This window comes from Lontra canadensis, unplaced genomic scaffold (genome assembly GCF_010015895.1).
Source record: "Lontra canadensis isolate GAN:19392208 unplaced genomic scaffold, GSC_riverotter_1.0 scaffold27, whole genome shotgun sequence".
Taxonomy (NCBI): Eukaryota; Metazoa; Chordata; class Mammalia; order Carnivora; family Mustelidae; genus Lontra; species Lontra canadensis.
The window spans coordinates 15,349,926-15,369,163 of NW_022631021.1; the positions used below are offsets into that span (position 1 = coordinate 15,349,926).

At 41.8% G+C, this 19,238-nt stretch overlaps 2 protein-coding genes across 14 annotated transcripts in view; one reads left to right on the top strand and one right to left on the bottom strand.

The window, feature by feature from the left end:
- Positions 1-3,543, bottom strand: part of BEND6 (BEN domain containing 6) — a 47,211-nt gene extending 43,668 nt beyond the window's left edge. Inside the window, exon 1 of one of the 2 annotated variants that reach the window (XM_032864497.1) lies at positions 3,307-3,543. The gene's annotated coding sequence lies outside the window, so the exon portion shown is untranslated. The remainder of the gene's footprint in view (positions 1-3,306) is intronic. The other variant, XM_032864498.1, reaches the window with a different exon arrangement.
- Positions 3,544-4,156: 613 nt separating this feature from the next.
- The window catches only part of DST (dystonin), a 466,510-nt gene continuing 451,428 nt past the window's right edge, over positions 4,157-19,238 (top strand). For 6 of the 12 annotated variants that reach the window (XM_032864474.1, XM_032864488.1, XM_032864489.1 and 3 more), the window contains exons 1-2: positions 4,157-4,367; positions 4,949-5,010. In XM_032864474.1, the coding sequence (XP_032720365.1) occupies positions 4,187-4,367; positions 4,949-5,010 (243 nt within the window). In that variant the 5' untranslated portion in view covers positions 4,157-4,186. The remainder of the gene's footprint in view (positions 4,368-4,948; positions 5,011-19,238) is intronic. The other 6 variants (XM_032864475.1, XM_032864479.1, XM_032864477.1 and 3 more) reach the window with 3 other exon arrangements.

Genomic DNA, 19,238 nt, shown 5'->3' on the forward strand with positions numbered 1-19,238 from the left:
ATGACTCCCAGTCTGTCTCTCATTCTGACCTCTCCACCCACATTTCCATGCATTTGCTGGATAATTTCATATGGATATCCTTCTGACAACTCTATTTTAATGGGTGTAAGACTCAGTTTATCATCTTTTCCTTCAGAACTGCCCTTCTACCCTAGCTCAAAGCTTGAGTCATCTTCATTTTTTCCCTTTTTCTCAGTTGGTCTCTACACAGATTAGGGTGGAGTCTTCTTTTCTTTCTGCCCCATAAATTAGGAATTTGTGCCACAACTGCTTATTTCTAGGGAAATACTGCAGAGCTTTTCTTTTTCTTTTTTATTAACATATAATGTACTATTTGCCCCAGGGGTACAGCTGTGAATCATCAGGTTTAGAGGTTTCAAAGCACTCAACATAGCACATACCCTCCCCAATGTCCATAACCCAGCCACCCAACCAATCCCCCCATCCCGCAGCTTCTTTCTTTTTATTAAAGCCCCTTATTCATCTTACTTTGGCAGGTGAATAACTCAGTGATGGGGGAAATCAGAGAGGACCTTCCAGCCACTAGGGGGCTGGGCTGATGTATGAAAGGTCCCTTTCTCACATAGTGTCCTGTCTCTTGCTCAGTCAAGCTGCAAGCCTCATGGGTGGGACAGTGTCAGGCTCTTTTTGGTTTCTGGTCTCCAGGTAAGAAGTAGTATCCTGGTGCCATAGTGTTGGGAAGACCTGTAGTTTTTCAGCTGTGACTGGTTGGGGATGCAGAGTTAAGGGAAAAGGAAAAAGATGTCCCATTTTGGCCTTGAATCTAAGCCATGTTCTTCAATCTGAATTTACTCTGAATAAAGTTAATATTTTAATTTCCTTTTGGTTCTTCATGTGTATTCTCAATTTGCTTGGGAGGCCAAAAGGAAGAAGGGCTACATGAGGGATCATCTACTACATACCTGATACCAAACACTCTTAACCATTTTTATCAACTCTTTTGTCTTCCCTTGGGTGACAATGCTAACTCACTAGCATAAAAAGTCAAAAAATTATCTATACTTTTCCATCTTGATTGTTCATTTCTTCATATGAAACATTTGATCAAGGACCTTCCTCCCCCATGCCGATTGCCAAACCTTAATTTGTGACTTTGATACAATGTCAATTATTTTTTGTAATGAAAACCTAGCAGAAAGAAAATATAAGAATTCCACTAAATTAACTTCCAAAAAAGGATTGATTGGATGATTTAATATTTATTAAATTCAACAATGCATTCGCATCACATAAACACACAGAAGCAATTAATAACATGCCATTATTTGGAGATGGAAATGATAAATTAGCAACAAATCAGAAAATGGCAATGGAACCCAAACACTAAATTCTTTCAGTGACTTGGTTTCCTTATTATTAGTATCCTTGAGATAACTGATGTAAAGAACAAATACAAATGCTGTTAAAAAGAAATATCTATAATCCTACTGCATGGCAGTTAAGGCATTTGCCTACCAAGAGAAATAAATGACGTTCTTGTGTGTACTTGAAACTTATAAATGGCTGCAGCAAGACACAGGATGGTAACAATTGTGCTAAAGTAATAGCTCAGAAAACCATAATTGCTATTTAGTTGCTTTTTGTTGTTAAAAATGCAGAGTTTGGAGCAAATTGGTTACTATGCTATGTTTGTGATCTTAGACACCTTTCAAGGATATTTAGGCCATGTTAGCTCACTCGCAAATTTTAGTCCGTGGGAAGTATAAAGTGAAAGTGACCTTCTTAAATTCTCTTAGTTATTTCTGCCAATGGTTGCAGAAGGTTAATTCCATTTTGTTGTTTTAAATTTTTCTACCAGGCCCCTGGGAGTCAACGCAGTAAAGAATTCTTCCTTTCCCAATGTGCCACACATTGCAGACTCTCAGGATTCTCTTCAATACTCCTGCACAATGGACAGGAATACAGTCTCTCACTGCAGTGGGCTGTGGTAGCAGGAGACCGTTGAGCAATGTAAACAGTGATCAGTGCTACCTGGCAGACCCTGAGTGCCAGGCACCTAGGAAGCCTATCCTGACCTGTAGCACAGCCACTTCTCTGACATTCGACATTCTCACCTTATACAGCATCTGCAAGCAAGATCCTTGCATCGTCAAACCAAAACAACCGAATGTGATGCAACACGTCAACAACGTGAATGTTTACTTTGCTTTAGGAAACAACTTGTACATAAAATTTCATCCATGGTTTTCCGTGTTTACGAACCTGGCATTTAGGAAAGGCATTAGGCAATGCCTTTTTGAGTTTCCTTTAATGCCTACACATGGTGATATGTTCAAGGCCTTGAAAACATCAATGGGTTAAGCTTTTATACAGAACTGTACAGTTGATTTTGTATAGTTATAAAACAGTACTGATTTTGAGATCCTACAAGCAAATAGAACTTAAGTATTGTCATCTATCCTTTAAATGCTTTTCAGACTTTTACACATCACTTTTTATGACAATTTCTTCAGTGTCTTAAATATTCCAAAGTAAGAGTCCCCCTCAGGAGTTATTAGAAACTACACAAATGCAATAATGTGTTACTTTATGCCACTATAATTGCAGTTGCCTCATGCGAGTAAATAAAACAAAATAAGCAAAAAACAGCCTTGTCCCCGCCTCCCACCCCTCCCCGCCAGGAAATGCCTGCATTGCCTAGGGAGCAGCATAACGCGGTACAAGTACCCGGCCGGCCAAGGCCAAAAGATGCCGCAGACTGCAGCCGCAGCGTCTTCCGGGCCAGGTGGCAGTGGCTGTCCGCAGAAAGGCACACTGCAGCGCGCCCGCCACACCTTCTGCGTTGGCACTGCACCAGAGACCACCGTAAAATCTCCTGGTCATCAACAATATACTTTTTGCTGGTCATGAGGAAAGAGGAGGGGGCAGGAGGGAATGAGTGCGTTTTGAGCTTGGCAGGTCATTATTTCCTCACACTCCCTAAAATACTTCTCCTCAAAATATTTACAAGCCAACTTCCTTTATCTGCCCGTTCCCTCAATCTGAAATTGCCTGTCTCTTCAAACGCACTGAATGAGTCAAGGTTTGACGGTAAACGAATGGTAAACGCATGGATTCAGGAGGATCCGAAGTGCCCATTTCTCGGCTGAGAAATAGCACCTAGTTTGGGGGTGTAACAGTTCACGTCTGCAGACCGGAGCGTTCTCCTGAGGGAGTGCTCCCACTTTAAAGAGGGGCTTGGAGAGGGTGGGCCTCCCGTGCCTGGAAAACCCCAATTCCCAGGGAAGGCCCTTCCCGGTGTTCACGCTTCAGCGTGCGAGGAACCCCCCGCAAGCAATAGCTCACCCGGCTGCATCCTCCAAAGCCCCAACCTCGGGGCGGGGCGCGGGGAGGTGGGAGGTGGGGGTAGCACCGCCTGCAGGCTCCCGCCAGCGCCTCACGGTTTTCCCCCGGGCTCCTTGGCGCCCCCTGTCGCCGAGCTCCCCAGCAATTCGGCCCAGCGAGGCTGGATAGGTGGAAGCCCCGGGTGTCGGGGAACGGAGAGGCGCCGGGTCTGTGCACCCGCGGCCCGCGCGGACTGGCGGGCGGCCCCGCGGGAGGGCGCTGGGCGCTCAGGCCCGGGCGCAGCCCGCGGCCGCCGCCGAAGCCGCCGCAGCCATGTCCGCGCGCCCGCGTTGCCGCAGCCCGGCCGTGATGTCATCAGGCGAGCCCCCGCCGCGGCGCCCCATTCCCGCCCCCCGCGGGCCGCCGCCGCTGCAGCCCGGGCGCCGCGTCCCCGCCCCGACCCACGTGCGCCCGGCTTCTGGGATGCCGAGGCCGGCGGCGGCCGCAAGACGATGCGGGGGACCCAGGTGGCCACAGCGGCAGTGCTGCTCCTCCCAGCCCGCCGCGTCCCTGGCGGGGCTGCGCCCGGGGGCTGCGCACGGACGGGGGCGGGGGCGCCTGGGGAGGGAGGGGAGAGACTCCCCGCCGCTAAGTCCCTGCCTCGTCGCCGTCTGCTGAGTCATGGCAAGCGCTCCCCGCAGCCCTGGATCACTCGCATAGCGCGGCTGGCGCGGGGTGCGCAGCCATTGGGCTGGTCGCGGGGCCGCGAGCGCCGGGCATGACGCGCTGAGCCGCGCTCGCCCGTGCCCGCCGCTTCGTGGTGCGCCCGGCACGGGTGCCTGTGCCGCCGCCCTCCAGCCCCGCCGCCTCGCCGCCCCGCCGCCCCCGCCTCGCCCGCACCATGATTGCCGCGGCTTTCCTCGTCTTGCTGAGACCCTACAGCATCCAATGTGCCCTCTTCCTCTTGTTGCTTCTGCTGGGCACAATCGCCACCATCGTCTTCTTTTGCTGCTGGCACCGCAGGCTCCAGAAAGGGAGGCATCCGATGAAATCGGTCTTTTCGGGTCGTTCAAGGAGCCGAGGTAAGACACGCCGCGACGAATTTCTTCGGGCTGAGAGGCACATTTAAGCCAATTTGGAGAGTGAATTGGAGCTCGGGTCCGCGCTGCGGTCGCTACCCCCATCGTCGCCTACTCCGCAAGCCTAGTACGTTTATGTGTTTAAACATCCCTTGCCCGTTTTGCCCTCACCGCCTTCCTCCGGTATCCCCGGATGGGATAGCCACGGTGATGTCCAGCCCTCGGAAGGGAGGCACGGACGCAAATTCTGAGTGTCAGTTTGCTAAGGGTAATAAGAGCGGAATCCGGGGCTGCGGCATCCTCCCTTGACCCATCCATCGCTGGAGCTTAGGGGTAAGAAAGTCAGGCATGGAGAGTTCGGGGCTCCTCAACTCTCCCAGAACTTTCCCTGAAACTTCTCGCGGAGAACTCACCTAGAGACCGGTGGCCTAGTAACCTCCCCGCCCTACAGTGTGTCCCCACTGAAATCAAGGCGTCTGGAATGTGCCTTCCTGACCCTTGTATCTCACTTAAGTCATTAGTAACTCTGCAGGTGAAGAGCAAGGAGTTAAATGAAATCTCGTTTTTTTCTCTTTTCTCCCCAGATGCTGTTATGAGATCCCACCACTTTCGTTCTGAGGTAATTTATTTAGCGCGCACGCTCAAGGTCAGAAGTTGTTCTCTTTCCTGAGTACCAATATTAATCATATGCGTGTTAAGAAACCAGTAGGGCATTGAATGGCGAGCATGCTGCCCCCAAGCCGAAAGTGACATTTCTTTTTAAGCGGTTCCCCAACATTAGTGCCTGGCAAACGGACGGTGTTCACAGATTTCTTGTGGAGCGGAGCCGCTGTACCAGAGGGGCAAAGACAGCCCCTAAAAAGCGCTACAGACCTTAGGAAACTTAACCCCCCGGGGTGGATCTCTGTAATTTGCCGGTGGAAGCTCTCTGGGTGCTGTCGGCTGGCTGTGGTGGTTCCCTTGAACTTGGATAGCCGACGACAGAGAGGAGCTTTTAGGAAGTTAGTGCAGAGCCATTTGATCCTTATGCATTTCATTTTAGGCTTTCAAGCGTACCTTCATATTCACCCATAAAGCTGTCCATGTTTTATTGGGGCCATCTGAGGAATTTTGCAAAGTGATGGCTGGTGATCTGGCTTTATCTGATCGTGTGTGCTGCTCTTTGCTTTCGGAATGTGGACCATACCTCCGTGAGCAAGTGATGTGGGTGCAGTGATGAGGATGGACTACTGTGGGACTGAGCCCCACTGAAGGTAGAGCAAAACAAAAGCACAAGCTCTCCGTGGCCCAGCGTCCCTCTATGAGTTTCCAGGCCAAACCCCCCTTAGTGTGAGATAATTTTCTCTCTTTTCAGGAGAATTTCACACAGCCAGGCTGGGAGGTTACTGGTAACAATGCTTGATGTGGTTTACTCATGAAGCAAAGACTTCATAGTTAGACACCCTCCATTTCCTTGACATTTACCTGAGAAGTTATTCCACATTTCGTTTCACTAGTTAATCAGATGTTTTATTGCACCCTAGATGTTTTATTGGGCTCTGGTTGCTTGAAAGCATTAACTGCATTATTAGAACGTCATTATAATGTTGCACAGTGAGTAATTCTACTGCATTGAGCCCTGGAGGGTGCAAACTCTGTTCCCAATTTAGGATACTTAAGAGAAAAAATTAACTAGTCAGATAATCAAGAGGTTCTGTTCCTGTCTTTACACTAACTAGCTGTGTGGTTCTGGGAAACTTTCTTAACTTCTCAGCACCTCAGTTTCCCTATCTGAAGAGTAGAACCAATAGTACCTTGTAGAGTTACAGTGGGAGGGGAGATTTACAAGTAATTATGTAAAAAAAATACTCATTTCATAGTAAATATTCAGTACTGAGTAGCAATCATTACATCTTGTAAAGTTGAATTTAAAAATGTGGAAGAATAAAAATCTTTGCAGAATTTGAAGTCTTAATTAAGCTGACTAATTGAAATTTATGGGAGACAACATAAACTGTGTCTATTATGAAGCAGCATTTTTGGATATCTGATTAATAGACTAACTCCTGACAAAAAATAAACAATGGTCAGGGTACAAACATTAAAATTTAGGATTTTTGATTTTAAAAAGACATTAACAGCTCCATTCACATAAGTTATAGAATCAAGATAATCCTTTTATGGATTATTATATTAGCCATTAGACATTTCAGCTAAAACACAAAAAATTGAAATAAAAGCATGTCTTATTTAGTTATCTCTGAGTTAAGCATTTGTCCTGAACTTGCATTTAGTTAGGAAAGCAGGGAGCAGTTGGTTAATACTTTAACTCATTTCACAAGTCCCTAGTCCAGTTTGACGTGTTGTCTAGACTTCTCACATTTGCCCCACCCGCTAGCCTGTGAGCTCCTTGAGGACATAAATCATGTCTCTCTTGTTTAGGGCCGTATCCCAACTGCCCAGTATATAGTGGGTCCTTACGAAATACTTATTTAATGAATGAAAAATTTCTCAGTGTGTGCCAGTTCCTGACCAAGAGTGGTCACCAAAGAAAGTGCATATTCTCAGGACATTGTGTGGAATTCAACATTTGCTGAATCTCTTTCTAGCTTGTAAAAATTGCCCTGGAATTTGTATTAAAAATGTAAGTCACTAATTATAACAAAATGGATTTGCTTAGAATATTTTTTCCTCAGTGTGACTCACTGACTCAGTCCGTGGAGAATGCTGAGTCTTGATTTTGGGGTTGTGGGTTCGGACCCCATCTTGGGTGTGGAGCTATTAAAAAAAAAGGAAAAAAATTTTTTTTCTCGGGAAATTAAATACAATATTGGCTTAATTTGTTGGTGGGCTACTTATGTTCCTTTTTGTACCAAATTTCTTTGATAAACTACTTAAAGAATGTTGTTTTATAAGTGAAAATCCTGAAACTGTGTTGTATGAAAGTGTCATATTTCCTCACTGTGGTAAAATATTTCCATATTTTACCACAAATAAAACATCTCCCTATGAAGAAAACATTGGAAATTATTTTTTCTTCTCCCCTTTTCTCAAAATGCCATTTCTAGAAGGATTTTCTCCTTGAGAATTACCTCTGAATATTTTGGGTTTCATCATTTTAAAAAATTAGAATTTGAGCAGCATAATGGATATTCTTATTGCTTTTTAGTAGTAGCTGCTACAAAAATATTTCTCAAAGAAATTATTTTGATTTTTGACAAGTCATAATCATATTTGAACTAAGAAGTTAGGTGCCTTCCTCATTCCAATCTCAGTAAGTAGATAATTCACTTTCAGCATTTCCATAGTGGTCAAATGAGGAAAATGAATTTAGGATGTGCTGACTCATTTTGGAATGTGAAAGAGCTTTGGGAAAGCCCTTGAACATGTCAAGAAGTTTGTGAGGCCCATGCTGCATTTCCTGGCAGAGGATAATGCTTCTGCTACGTATGTGCCCAGGAAGGAGTCAAACTGGACTGGAAATTTCAGGATGTTCCTTCCCAGGTAGTCAGAGAATTACTTGTCCAGGGGGAAAGACCCTGGCATCAGAACCCTCTTTGCTTTGTGAAGAAAGTCACATCTCTCGTCTGAGGGGCTCCAGCTTTGTTTTCTTCACTAAGTATATAATATACACATTTCTTCAATATGCAGCAGTTTCTTCCTCATGAAGCAATAACTAAATAATATCCATGTTAATAAGATGTTTTGGAACTGTAACCACCTATCAGCCCTTTTGATTTTGATACACTTGTAAATTCATCTTTACTGGCTTGATAGACCTCTGAATTTTAATAATAGCATGTGAGAATGCGAAACTATTAACCCAGCCAAGTAACTGAAGGCTGTAACTCCAGCTCACTGACAGTTATAAAGACCCAATGAGATAGATAGAAATATGTGTTTTATATATGAATATAAAGAACTTGTGTAGTTTTTGGGTTTTTTTTTTTTTGGTCATAAACAGCTAATGAAGAGAAATGACTTCACATTGAAGTAGGACACAGTGTAGAAAGCAGGTTTTTAATCTGGGTATCTAAGAAGGGTACTTTTTCTGAGGATTTATGTTTTATGCTGTGAATTCACACAATGGTTAACTGTTTCCCTGGATTCCTGTGGTGAAAATTGGGCAATGATAATCCTGATTTTAAGGAAATTTCAGAAAGTGATATGGGTAATTGAGGTACCATTAGATTTCAAGAAAGAGTCTTGGGAGTACTTCGATGAAGACAATTATAATGTCCTTTGAGAATACCCAGAGTGAACAGTGGTAAATGATCCCTATTCATCAGCTCAGTGGAATAAGGGAAGCCTTGTTTCACATAGGGAGGGGGAAGAGTGTGTTGTATGTCTATCAGGATTTGAGTAAATATCTTCACTTCCCGTTTCAGGTAAAGGAACCAAAAGAGTTAAATTAAGCAGTTCCCAAAGAGTCACATAGCAAGATAAGGACTGAGTAAGACAAGAACTCCCTGGCTACATTTTGTCTGCCCTGTGGTTAACTGTGTCACTCATAGCTCAGGGAATAATATGCCCAACATTCTCAATGAAAGGGGCAAGCTAAGTTGAGTGCATTGTTAATGGACATTTCTTACAAAGCAGAATAGATTAATCCTTTAGGCTTTTCCAGTGATTATCCAAGTTATCCTAGATGAAAGGATGTTCCACATAAACTCTCTTGGCCTCATTATATTCCCAGAGTGAACCTTTATCAAAAGATGCAAGAACAGTCTGCAAAATAACCATATTTCATAACTTCTCATTAAATGTGTATATTTCATTGAGAATTGACCAATTTAGCGCATTACAGAAAATGATAGTTTGTTATTTAGCTCTCTTTTATAATTGGATTATCTTTATAAATAAATTCTTTGCCTAGAGTTAAATTCTAGGTCTAAATTAATTTATTCTCATTAAATCAGTCAAAATTGAACTCTACACATGATATGGTATTCATTTATCTTCATGCAATTATTTTGAAAACAAATAAATTTCCTTTTTTTTTCTGTACAACATGTGATATTAGATAGTAGAGCTAACAGAAGGTCTGAGGTATAGCCTCTGCCCTTGACAATTATTTCTAGGTCATTTCCTATATCAGTACTGAAATATTATAGTTGCTAGTTTCTTCTGTTACGGTAACTGAACTGCTGTGCTGTTTCCAACTGTGAATCACAAATGTGGCAAAGGCATCAAAGGCCAGGGTATACAAGTACAGCCAATATATTTGTAAAAAAGACAAATTCACCCTGTTCACAGGGCTTTATTCAGCCAGCACTCACCACTACCATATAATTTATCCTTGCTTTAGCTACATGGCAACAAAACAGAGTGCTAAAAGGACAAAAAAAAAAAAAAAGAAAGAAAGAAAGAAAGAAGGAAGAGAAGCCCTCTTTTCCCCCATGCAATCCAAGCCAATTAAATGCAATCTAGATGAAAGTTGAAATAAGAGTTTTCCAGAGAAGTTTCAATCTTTGTTTAATTTTTTTTTTTTTAAGATTTTATTTATTTATTTGACACAGAGAGAGATCACAAGTAGGCAAGGAGCTAGGCACAAAGAGAGAGGGGAAGCAGGCTCCCTGCTGAACAGAGAGCCCGACTCCGGGTTTGATGCCAGGACCCTGAGATCATGACCTGAGCTGAAGGCAGAGGCTCAACCCACTGAGCCACCGAGATGCCCCAATCTTTGTGTAATCTTAAGGTCCATGAATGACTCTTTTTTGAGATTTGGTTTATAAAATAGAACTAGGCTAATTGCAAGTCTTGGTTTAATGAAAGGAATATGAAAATAGAGTCCGAATCCTAATTTTGGGTTTTAGCTGTGCCTCTAACTGTGTGATCTTGGTCGAGTTCTTAGTGTCTCTGAGACTTAGAGTTGGTGTTCACTGGTAACATGAAGATGGTCGCTGAAGCCCTTTCCAGAAGTAACAGGCCATGTTTGTGCTATGTGCGAAGCATCATGCTAAAAAGGCATTATGTAAAATATGATTCCTGCCTTCTAGGAGATTAAGGCAAAGATGAAGATATAGTTAACAAAAATATAAGTAAATTATGTATAGAAAAGGAATGGTTGGGGGGGGTAGCCTGGGAGGCTCAGTCAGTTAAGTGTCTGCCTTTGGCTCAGGTCATGAATCCAGGGTCCTGGGATAGATTCCTGTGTTGTGCTCTCTGCTCCATGGGGAATCTGCTTCTCCCTGTCTCTCTACCCCCCACACACCCCTTGCACATGCTCTCTCTCTCTGAAATAGATAAATAAAATTTTTTTTAAAAGATTTTATTTATTTATTTGACAGACAGAGATCACAAGTAGGGAGAAGGGCAGGCAGAGAGAGAGAGAGGAAGGGAAGCAGGCTCCCTGCTGAGCAGAGAGCCCGATGCGGGGCTCTATACCAGGACCCTGAGACCATGACCTGAGCCGAAGGCAGAGGCTTAACCTACTGAGCCACCCAGGCACCCCAAATAAATAAAATCTTAAAAAAAAAAGAAAAGGAATGGTTGGAATAGTTCTGGTGAAGTGACTGCTTCTAGCTGGGGTGATCAGAAAAGCCTTCCAAGAGGCAGTGATATTTATGCTGAAACATGCAGGTTGGGTAGTATCTGGCTAGACAGAGAGGAATGAGAGCAACCTCCCAGCAGAACACATGGGGATAGGCAAAGATTTAGGAAGGCACATGGCTGTTTTCAGAGCTCAGAGTATGCCAATATGATTAGAAAAAAAGGGTTCCTAGCTCTACATTCCCTTAAATCTGTAAAGAAATATAAGTGAATGCCAGCTATAATAAAAATATTTTTCGTATACTACTGGATAGTTGGCAAAGGCCCTTGACATAACATTATTTTATTTGAACACTGTAGGAGGTCACCTGTTATGAGCCTTCTCAGGAGAAACAACAACAAAAAAAATCGCTTTTTGATTTCTTTTCTGGCAACTATAGTGAAACAGTCCCCTCACTCTTTTTTCATACTTAGGGAGAATGGGGAGTCATGTCCACTACTGCAGAAGTCCTGGGAGAATGGCTGGATGTGTGGCTTTCTGGTCACCCTGAAGCTGTGCTTTTGCAGGATACCATGTTTTTCAGGTCCAGTGCTCAAGTATCATTGGGTTGTATTTTTTTTTTTTAAGATTTTATTTATTTATTTGACAGATAGAGATCACAAGTAGGCAGAGAGGCAGGCAGAGAGAGAGGAGGAAGCAGGCTCCCTGCCGAGCAGAGAGCCTGATGCGGGGCTCGATCCCAGGACCCTGAGACCGTGACTTGAGCTGAAGGCAGAGGCTTTAACCCACTGAGCCACCCAGGCGCCCCATCATTAGGTTGTATTTTGACTTTTTGACTTCAGACACCATATGTCCGACATTTGTGACATCTGGCTCATGTGTTCATTGTGGTCATTACAAATTCTAATGCAAAGTATAATAAATTTGTAGGTAATTAGTTATACACTAGGTGGTTTTTATCAGCTTTGATATATATTACATTTTTTAAAAGTATTCAAAATGTGCCTCTGCTTTTAAACTTCTTCCTTGCAAATTTGTCTCCCGTAAGAATTGTTCTAGGTGTTTATTTATGTCCTGCTCAAATTCTCAAGCCTACTCCTTCACCCTTGGCCAGTGACTTCTGTCTGCTAACTCACAGAGAACATCGATGCCATCAAGCAATAGCACTTAGTTTATTTATTTATTTGTGAGAGAGAGCAGAGAGAGAGAGAGAGAGCATGAGCAGGGATGAGGGGGTCAGAGGAAGAGGGACAAGCAGACTCCCCACTGAGCGGGGAACCTGACTTGGGGCTTGATCCCAGGACCCTGAGATCATGACCTGAGCTGAAGCAGACGCTTAACCAACTGACCCACCCAGGTCCCCCAAGCAATAGCACTTTAAACTTTTTGGCTCCTACCAACTAAATGTATCTTAAACTTCCCTCCCAGTCCAATAGAAAAACCCATCTGTCATCCTCCATTCTCATATTTCATTCTTATTTTTGAATTCCTTTTCTTCCCGACTCTTGGAGATGTTTTTCCATGAATCATTCCCTCCTCATTTATTTTGTCCGGCTCCCTCCTTGCAGGCTCCTTTCCGTAACACATAAGCATCATATGTACTGTCTTTTTAAACATTTTTAAATTTAAATTCTATTTAATTAACACATACTATATTATTAGTTTCAGAGGTAGAGAGTTAAATGATTCATCAGTTGCATATGATGCCCAGTGCTCATTACATCAGGTGTCCTCCTTAACGCCCATCACTCAGTTACCCCATGCCCCACCCATCTCCCCTCCAGCACGTTCCCTGTAGTTAAGAGTTTGTTATGGTTTGTATCCCTCTCTGTTTTTCTTTTATTTTGTTTTTTCTTCCCTTCCCCTCTGTTCATCTATCTTGTTTCTTAAACTCCACTAATGAGTGAAATCATATGGTATTTGTCTTTCTTTGACTTATTTCACTTAACATAATACCTTCTAGTTCCATCCATGTCATTGCAAATGGCAAGATTTCATTCTTTGTGATGGCTGAGTAATATTCCACTATAAATTTGGATCACATCTTTTTTATCCATTGATCTGTGGATAGACATCTAGGCTCTTTCCATAGTTTGGCAATTGTGGAAATTGTTGCTATAAACATTCGGGTGCACGTATCCCTTCAAATCACTATGTTTCCTTTGGATAAATACCTAGTAATGCAATTTCTGGGTCATAGGGTAGCTCTATTTTTAACTTTTTGAGGAAACTCCATGCTGTTTTCCAGAGTGGCTGCTATGTGCTGCCTTTTGAAAGCAATACAAAGCTCCTTATACCACAAGGTCTCCTCTTGGGGAGAGAAGTTTCCCGAAAAAGAGTCTTTTGTTATCTTCTGTTTCTCATCTCTCATTTATTCCTCAACTTTGTGTAATCTGACTTCTCTTACTACTACTTAAAATCATTCACTCTTAGCTCACCAATGAGTTCCCAATTGTTCAATCAAATATTTCAGTCTTTTTTGTTTTAAAAAGATTTTATTTATTTATCTGGGGAAGCAAGAGAGGGAACACAAGCGTGGGGTGTGGGAGAGGAAGAAGCAGGCTTCCGGCTGAGCAGGGAGCCTGACATGGGGCTTGATCCCAGGACCCTGGGATCATGACCTGAGCTGAAGGTAGATGCTTAACGACTGAGCCACCCAGGTGCCCCCAAATATTTCAGTCTTTAACTTAATCACGTATCTTGCATTTGACACTGTTGGCCCCTGATCTCTCTGTGAAACCTTTCTCCCAGGTTTTTGGACAATATTCTTAATTTTACTCCATTTTCTAGCCATGGTTCCCTCTGTTCCTGCAGTGGATCCTCCTCCAGAATATCCTTGATATTCCCCTGGTTCTGCATTGGGCCCAGTTCTTTTTAACATCTTTATTGAGCTATAATTCACATGCTATACAGTTCACCTATTTAAAATATACTGTTCAGTGAGTTTTAGTATATCTGCAATGTTGTGCAACCATCACACAGTTTAATTTTAGAACATTTTTATTACTGTCAAAAGAAACTCCATACCTGTAAGCAGTCACTCCCCATTCCCCTCTCCCACTTCCATCCTCCATCCCCAACCTTAAGCACCTACTAAGCTATGTTTCGTCTTAATAGATGTGCAGGGCCTCATTTTTGCCCACCCTATTTCAACTCTACTTGTAGGATCTAACCATACTTACTGTTTTAGTTTACTCACATATAGCGGTTACTCAGAGATCTGTATCTCAAATTCAGACTTCACTCTTGACCTCCAGCTACAGTTAGCTGCTTTCCCCTCATTTTCACGTGGAGGTACCACAGGTATCTCAGACCGAACACTGAACTTGTCCGTCCCAAATCCTATCTGCCACTGTTTTGGGGAGTGACACTACCCTCACCCCTACCCTCTGCAGCTGCTCAAGCTAGAAATCTGGAAGAGATGGCAGATCCCTTCCTGTCCATCCTGTCCTCCTTTAAATCTCTGGAGTCTGCCTCCCTTACTACATCCATTATGGTTACCTTGGTTTAGACTCTATAATAATAGGTCTCCAGACCAGTCCCTCTGCCTCCTCATTTCCAATCCACATGCACTAATTTAATAAGAATCATTCAAAAATAAAAATTGTTTTTCTTTTTTTTTTTTTTAAAGTAGGCTCCATGCCAAGCATGGAGCCCAACATGGGGCTTGAACTCAAGACTGTGAGATCGAGACCTGAGCTGAGAGTTGGCCACCCAACTGACTGAGCCACCCAGGTGCCTCATAAAGTACAAATTCTTAAGACTTTTATTATTCAGGGAGACATTCAGATTCAAGTAACCCCAACATAAAAATGGATTATTAATAAACAGGGATTTATATCCTCTCACAGCAAGAAGTCTAGAGATGCTGCAGGCTTTGCTTGAGCTTCATGGTTGTAGGATGGCTGGTACGGCTGATGTCTGCAGATTCAAGGAGGGAAGGAGAGGAAGGGATAGAGCTAGCCAAGGAAGGATAGTCATCAGAAAATCAAAATTTTTGCCAGAAGCCCTTCCAGTTAGGTTTCTTCTTACACTTCCCTCTGCAAGGGAAGCTTGGGATATGAGCTTTTATTTTTCCTAGCTTCTGTCGTAGAGGTATTCAAGGCAGAAAGGTTGGGTAAGCCATATTCCTCCCCTACTTCAAGTCCTTCAGTGGCCTCCCACTGTCTCCAAGGCAATTAAGTTCAACTTTCCTTTTCTATTTTTATTTTTAAGTAATCTCTGCACCCGATGTGGCGGTTGAAAGTACAACGTGGAGATCAAGAGTGCATGCTTCATGGACTGAGCCAGCCAGGTGCCCCAAGTTCAACTTTCTCAATATGACATCAGGATGATTCCTATCCTGATGTCCTTTTGATAGTTCTAGTCTGACCATTTGTCCACATTTTTAATTCTCCGAACACATTGTGACCTTTTAGTATTATTCTTTTGTCCATGTTATTTCCAACTGAGAAAGCCTCTTTCTCTTTTCCATTTCTCTCATTGCCCGCCCACCACCAGCAAAAACAAAAATACTCAGGCACAAAAGGCTAACTCTTGATTTCCCTTTGAAACTTAGCTCATAGGTAATTTCTTCCAGGAAACTTTCCTAGTTCCCTCTTCATAATAATAATTGAGTTCTTTGTTCACCTCTTCTGCAAGATTGTGAATATCTTGAAGGTAGTCTAAATCGCTAGTTCTTAACTCAGTGTCTGGCACTGAATAAAGTTCGGTAAATGTTTGCTAAATGAATGAATATTCGATGTTTTCTTTTTTAAAATTTATTACACTTATTTTTCAAAAGATTATTTATTTATTTATTTATTTGGTTGAGAGGGAGAGAGATCCAGAGGGAGAGGAAGAGGGAGAAGCGGACTCGCTGCTGAACAGAGAGCCTGATGCGTGGCTCGATCCCAGGATCCTAAGACTGTGACCTGAGCTGAAAGGAAAAGTTTAACCAACTGAATCACCCAGGCACCCTGTTTTCCTTTCTTTTCTTTTAAAGATTTATTATTTATTTTAGAGAGATAGAATGGAGGGGAGGGGCAGAAGGAGAGGGAGACTCCAAGCAGACTCCATACTGAGCTTGGAGCCTGATGCTGGGCTCAGTCCCATTACCTTGAGATCAGGACCTGAGCCAAAACAGAGTCAGATGCTTAATTGACTGCACCACGTGGAAAACCTGCTATTTTCTATATAAAGTCAGTTTAATTCTTAATTTTCATGGATTCTGTAACTTTCCAAATATTCCTATATCTGTCTTTACTAAAAGGGAAATAGATGGTTTTCATTTTTTATTTCAGAAATACAGTTATGCCTTAGTTAACTTTGTGTATTTACTTTGAAAATACACAGATTCAGGCACTTTTAAGAGTTGAAAATATTCCCTGACATTTTTATTCGTTATTGAAGGGATTTGTATACTTCGATGTGAGAGTTTTGAACAAAAATTTTAATATTTAATGTTTTTACTCTAATTTATAATATGAAAAAAATCAATGTAAGTTTATTCTGAATTGTCTTGTATCCAATCTACCCTATCACTGGTATTGTTACCCAGTTCTAGTGCCTGAATTTTTGTTTTGTTTACAATCACATTGGTGCCAAGTGGTATTGTTTTAACTATCATGACCTTAAGAAAAAAGGTTAGGGCAGTGTTAATGTGTAATTTATGCATTCATGCCAGGTGAGAGCCAAATGTTGTGGTTTGGTAATCTCTGTACAACTATTTTTGAGAAATGTGGTGGTAATTTGAATAAAGAACATCAGGGGCACCTGGGTGGCTCAGTGGGTTAAAGCCTCTGCCTTCGGCTCAGGTCATGGTCCCAGGGTCCTGGGATCAAGCCCCACATCAGGCTCTCTGCTCCGTGGGGAGCCTGCTTCCCCAACTCTCTCTGTCTTCCTCTCTCCCTACTTGTGATCTCTGTCTGTCAAATAAATAAAATCTTTAAAAAAAAAAAAAGAACATCAGAAATATCAAATACCATTGTAAATATATAATTCCATTTCATTCCTTTTAATTTCTTTAAAATACATATAATTGTTTATTTTTAAATTTTATTTTATTTTGTAAAGATTTTATTTATTTGTTTGCCAGAGAGAGAGCACAAGTAGGCAGAGAGGCAGGCAGAGAGAAAGGGGGAAGCAGGCTCCCTGCTGAGCAGAGAGCCTGATGTGGGCCTTGATCCCAGACCCTGAGATCATAACCTGAGCGAAGGCAGAGGCTTAACCCACTGAGTCACCCAGGCGCCCCATATAATTGTTTAGAGCACAAATTATAACATTGTCTTGTGGGATGTATGATGTATATATAGAGGTTTGACAACTATAGTGTAGGCAAGTACAGGGAAATAAGTGGACTTCCTGTATGAGCACATTTTTACATTTTATATGAAGTATTATATTAACTCTAAGTAGAATGAAAAGTTAAGGATGCACATTTTAATTCTCAGAGCAACCAATAAAAAATAATGATATTTTGATTTATTTATTTATAATAGATGAACCCAAATTAAACTCTAAAAGGTATCCAAATGATCCAAAGAAGGAAGAAATGAAGGAAGAAAGGGACAAAAAAAAGAGGGGACAGGATGAAAATAAAATCTGAAATGGTAGACCTAAATCCATATTATAATTGTATTAAATATTAATGGATTAAACAGTCTGGTTAAGAGATAGATTATCAGAGGGACACCTGGGTGGCTCAGTGGGTTAAGCCTCTGCCTTCAGCTCAGGTCATGATCTCAGGATCCTAGGATTGAGCCCCACATCTGGCTCTCTGCTTGGCAGGGAGCCTGCTTCCCCTTCTCTCTCTGCCTGCTTCTCGGCCTGCTTGTGATCTCTGTCAAATAAATTTAAAAAAATCTTTTTTTTTTTTTAAAGAGACAGATTATCAGAATGTATACATTGTGAGACCTGACTATATGCTGTTTATAAGAGATATACTTAAAAACCCAGTTAGACTGAGAGTGAATGGATGGGAAAAATAAATCATGCATGTGATAAAAGAGGATAAGAGTGGCCATATTAGTATTAGATAAAATAGATACCAAGACAAATAGAGATAAAGAGGGATGTTCCATAATGATAAAAGAGCTGATTTTTCTGGGAGACATAATTATAAATGTGTAGGTATCTAATAACAAAACCTCAAAATACATGGAATAAAAATTATTGAAATTAAGGGAGAAATAGGATTTCTTGTATTTCTATTTGGTTGTAGAGATTACTTAAAAAAATAAAATCTTAAATCAGAATAGTGGGGTGCAGCCAAAGCAGTGCTTAGAGGAAAATACATAGCTTTAATTGCTTTTATTAGAAAAGAAGAAATCTAAAATCTAACAAATTTTCAACTTTAAGAAGCTAGAGGATAAAAAAGGTAAGCACAAAGTGGAAGGAAGGAAATAATAAAGAGCAGACATTGATGAAATAGAGAGAAAAACATACAATGAGAAAATGAAGAAAGCCAAAGTTGGTTCTTTGAAAATATCAACCAAGTGTTTAAATATCTAGCTAGACTGATCAAGAAAGAAACAAAAAAATTACTGATATGATACATGGAAGAGAGTTTGTAACTATGGAACCTACAGTCATTAAAAGAATGAGAGACTATTTTGTATAATTTGATGCCAAAATACTCGACAACTAAGGTGAAATGGACAAATATTTATTTATAGCCCTTCAGCTATCCATCTTGTGCATATTTCATCATGTCTTAGAACTACTCTAACCCCCAAATCTTGAATTCTGAAATACCTCTCTCTATACAATCTCCTGTCTTTTCACCTCATCATGCACTTAAAAAAAAAAAATTTTTTTTAATTTTTAGTAAACTCTCCTCCACACATGGGGCTTGAACTCACTACTCCAAGATTAAGAGCCACATGCTCTCCTGACTGAGCCAGCTAGGTGCCTCTCATCACACCGTCCTAATGAGTTTCTGTCTTATCTTTGTCAGGACCTCTGGGCCTAAATCGTCCCTGGCTTTCAGCCTATCAGCATTTTCTGACAACTTCACTTGCATTTCTGTTCAGTATAGACCCTTCATCAACTATATAGAGAAGCTTTTACTGTTATTCTCTCTTTGTTCATGCAGTTACTTGCTCTGCCACCAGTGACTTTGATAATTCCCAGATCTGAGTCAATCTCATGGACTACTTTTCTATTTCTATGCCTAGGAGGCCTGTCCTTATTGGACATCTTCATAAAACCCAGTCATTTGGTTCATTGTGTAATCCAGCAGTCATGTGTGTTCTTTTTTAGTATAGCAATTAGCTTCTTCTTTGTAACAAATAACTTGAAACATTAACTATTTAGCTCACGATTCTGGGGATTGGCAGCTTGGGCTGTGCCCAGTTGGGCAGCTGTTCTGGTGTGAGTCAGGCTTGGCTTATCACAGCTGGAACTCCCTCATGTGTCTTTGG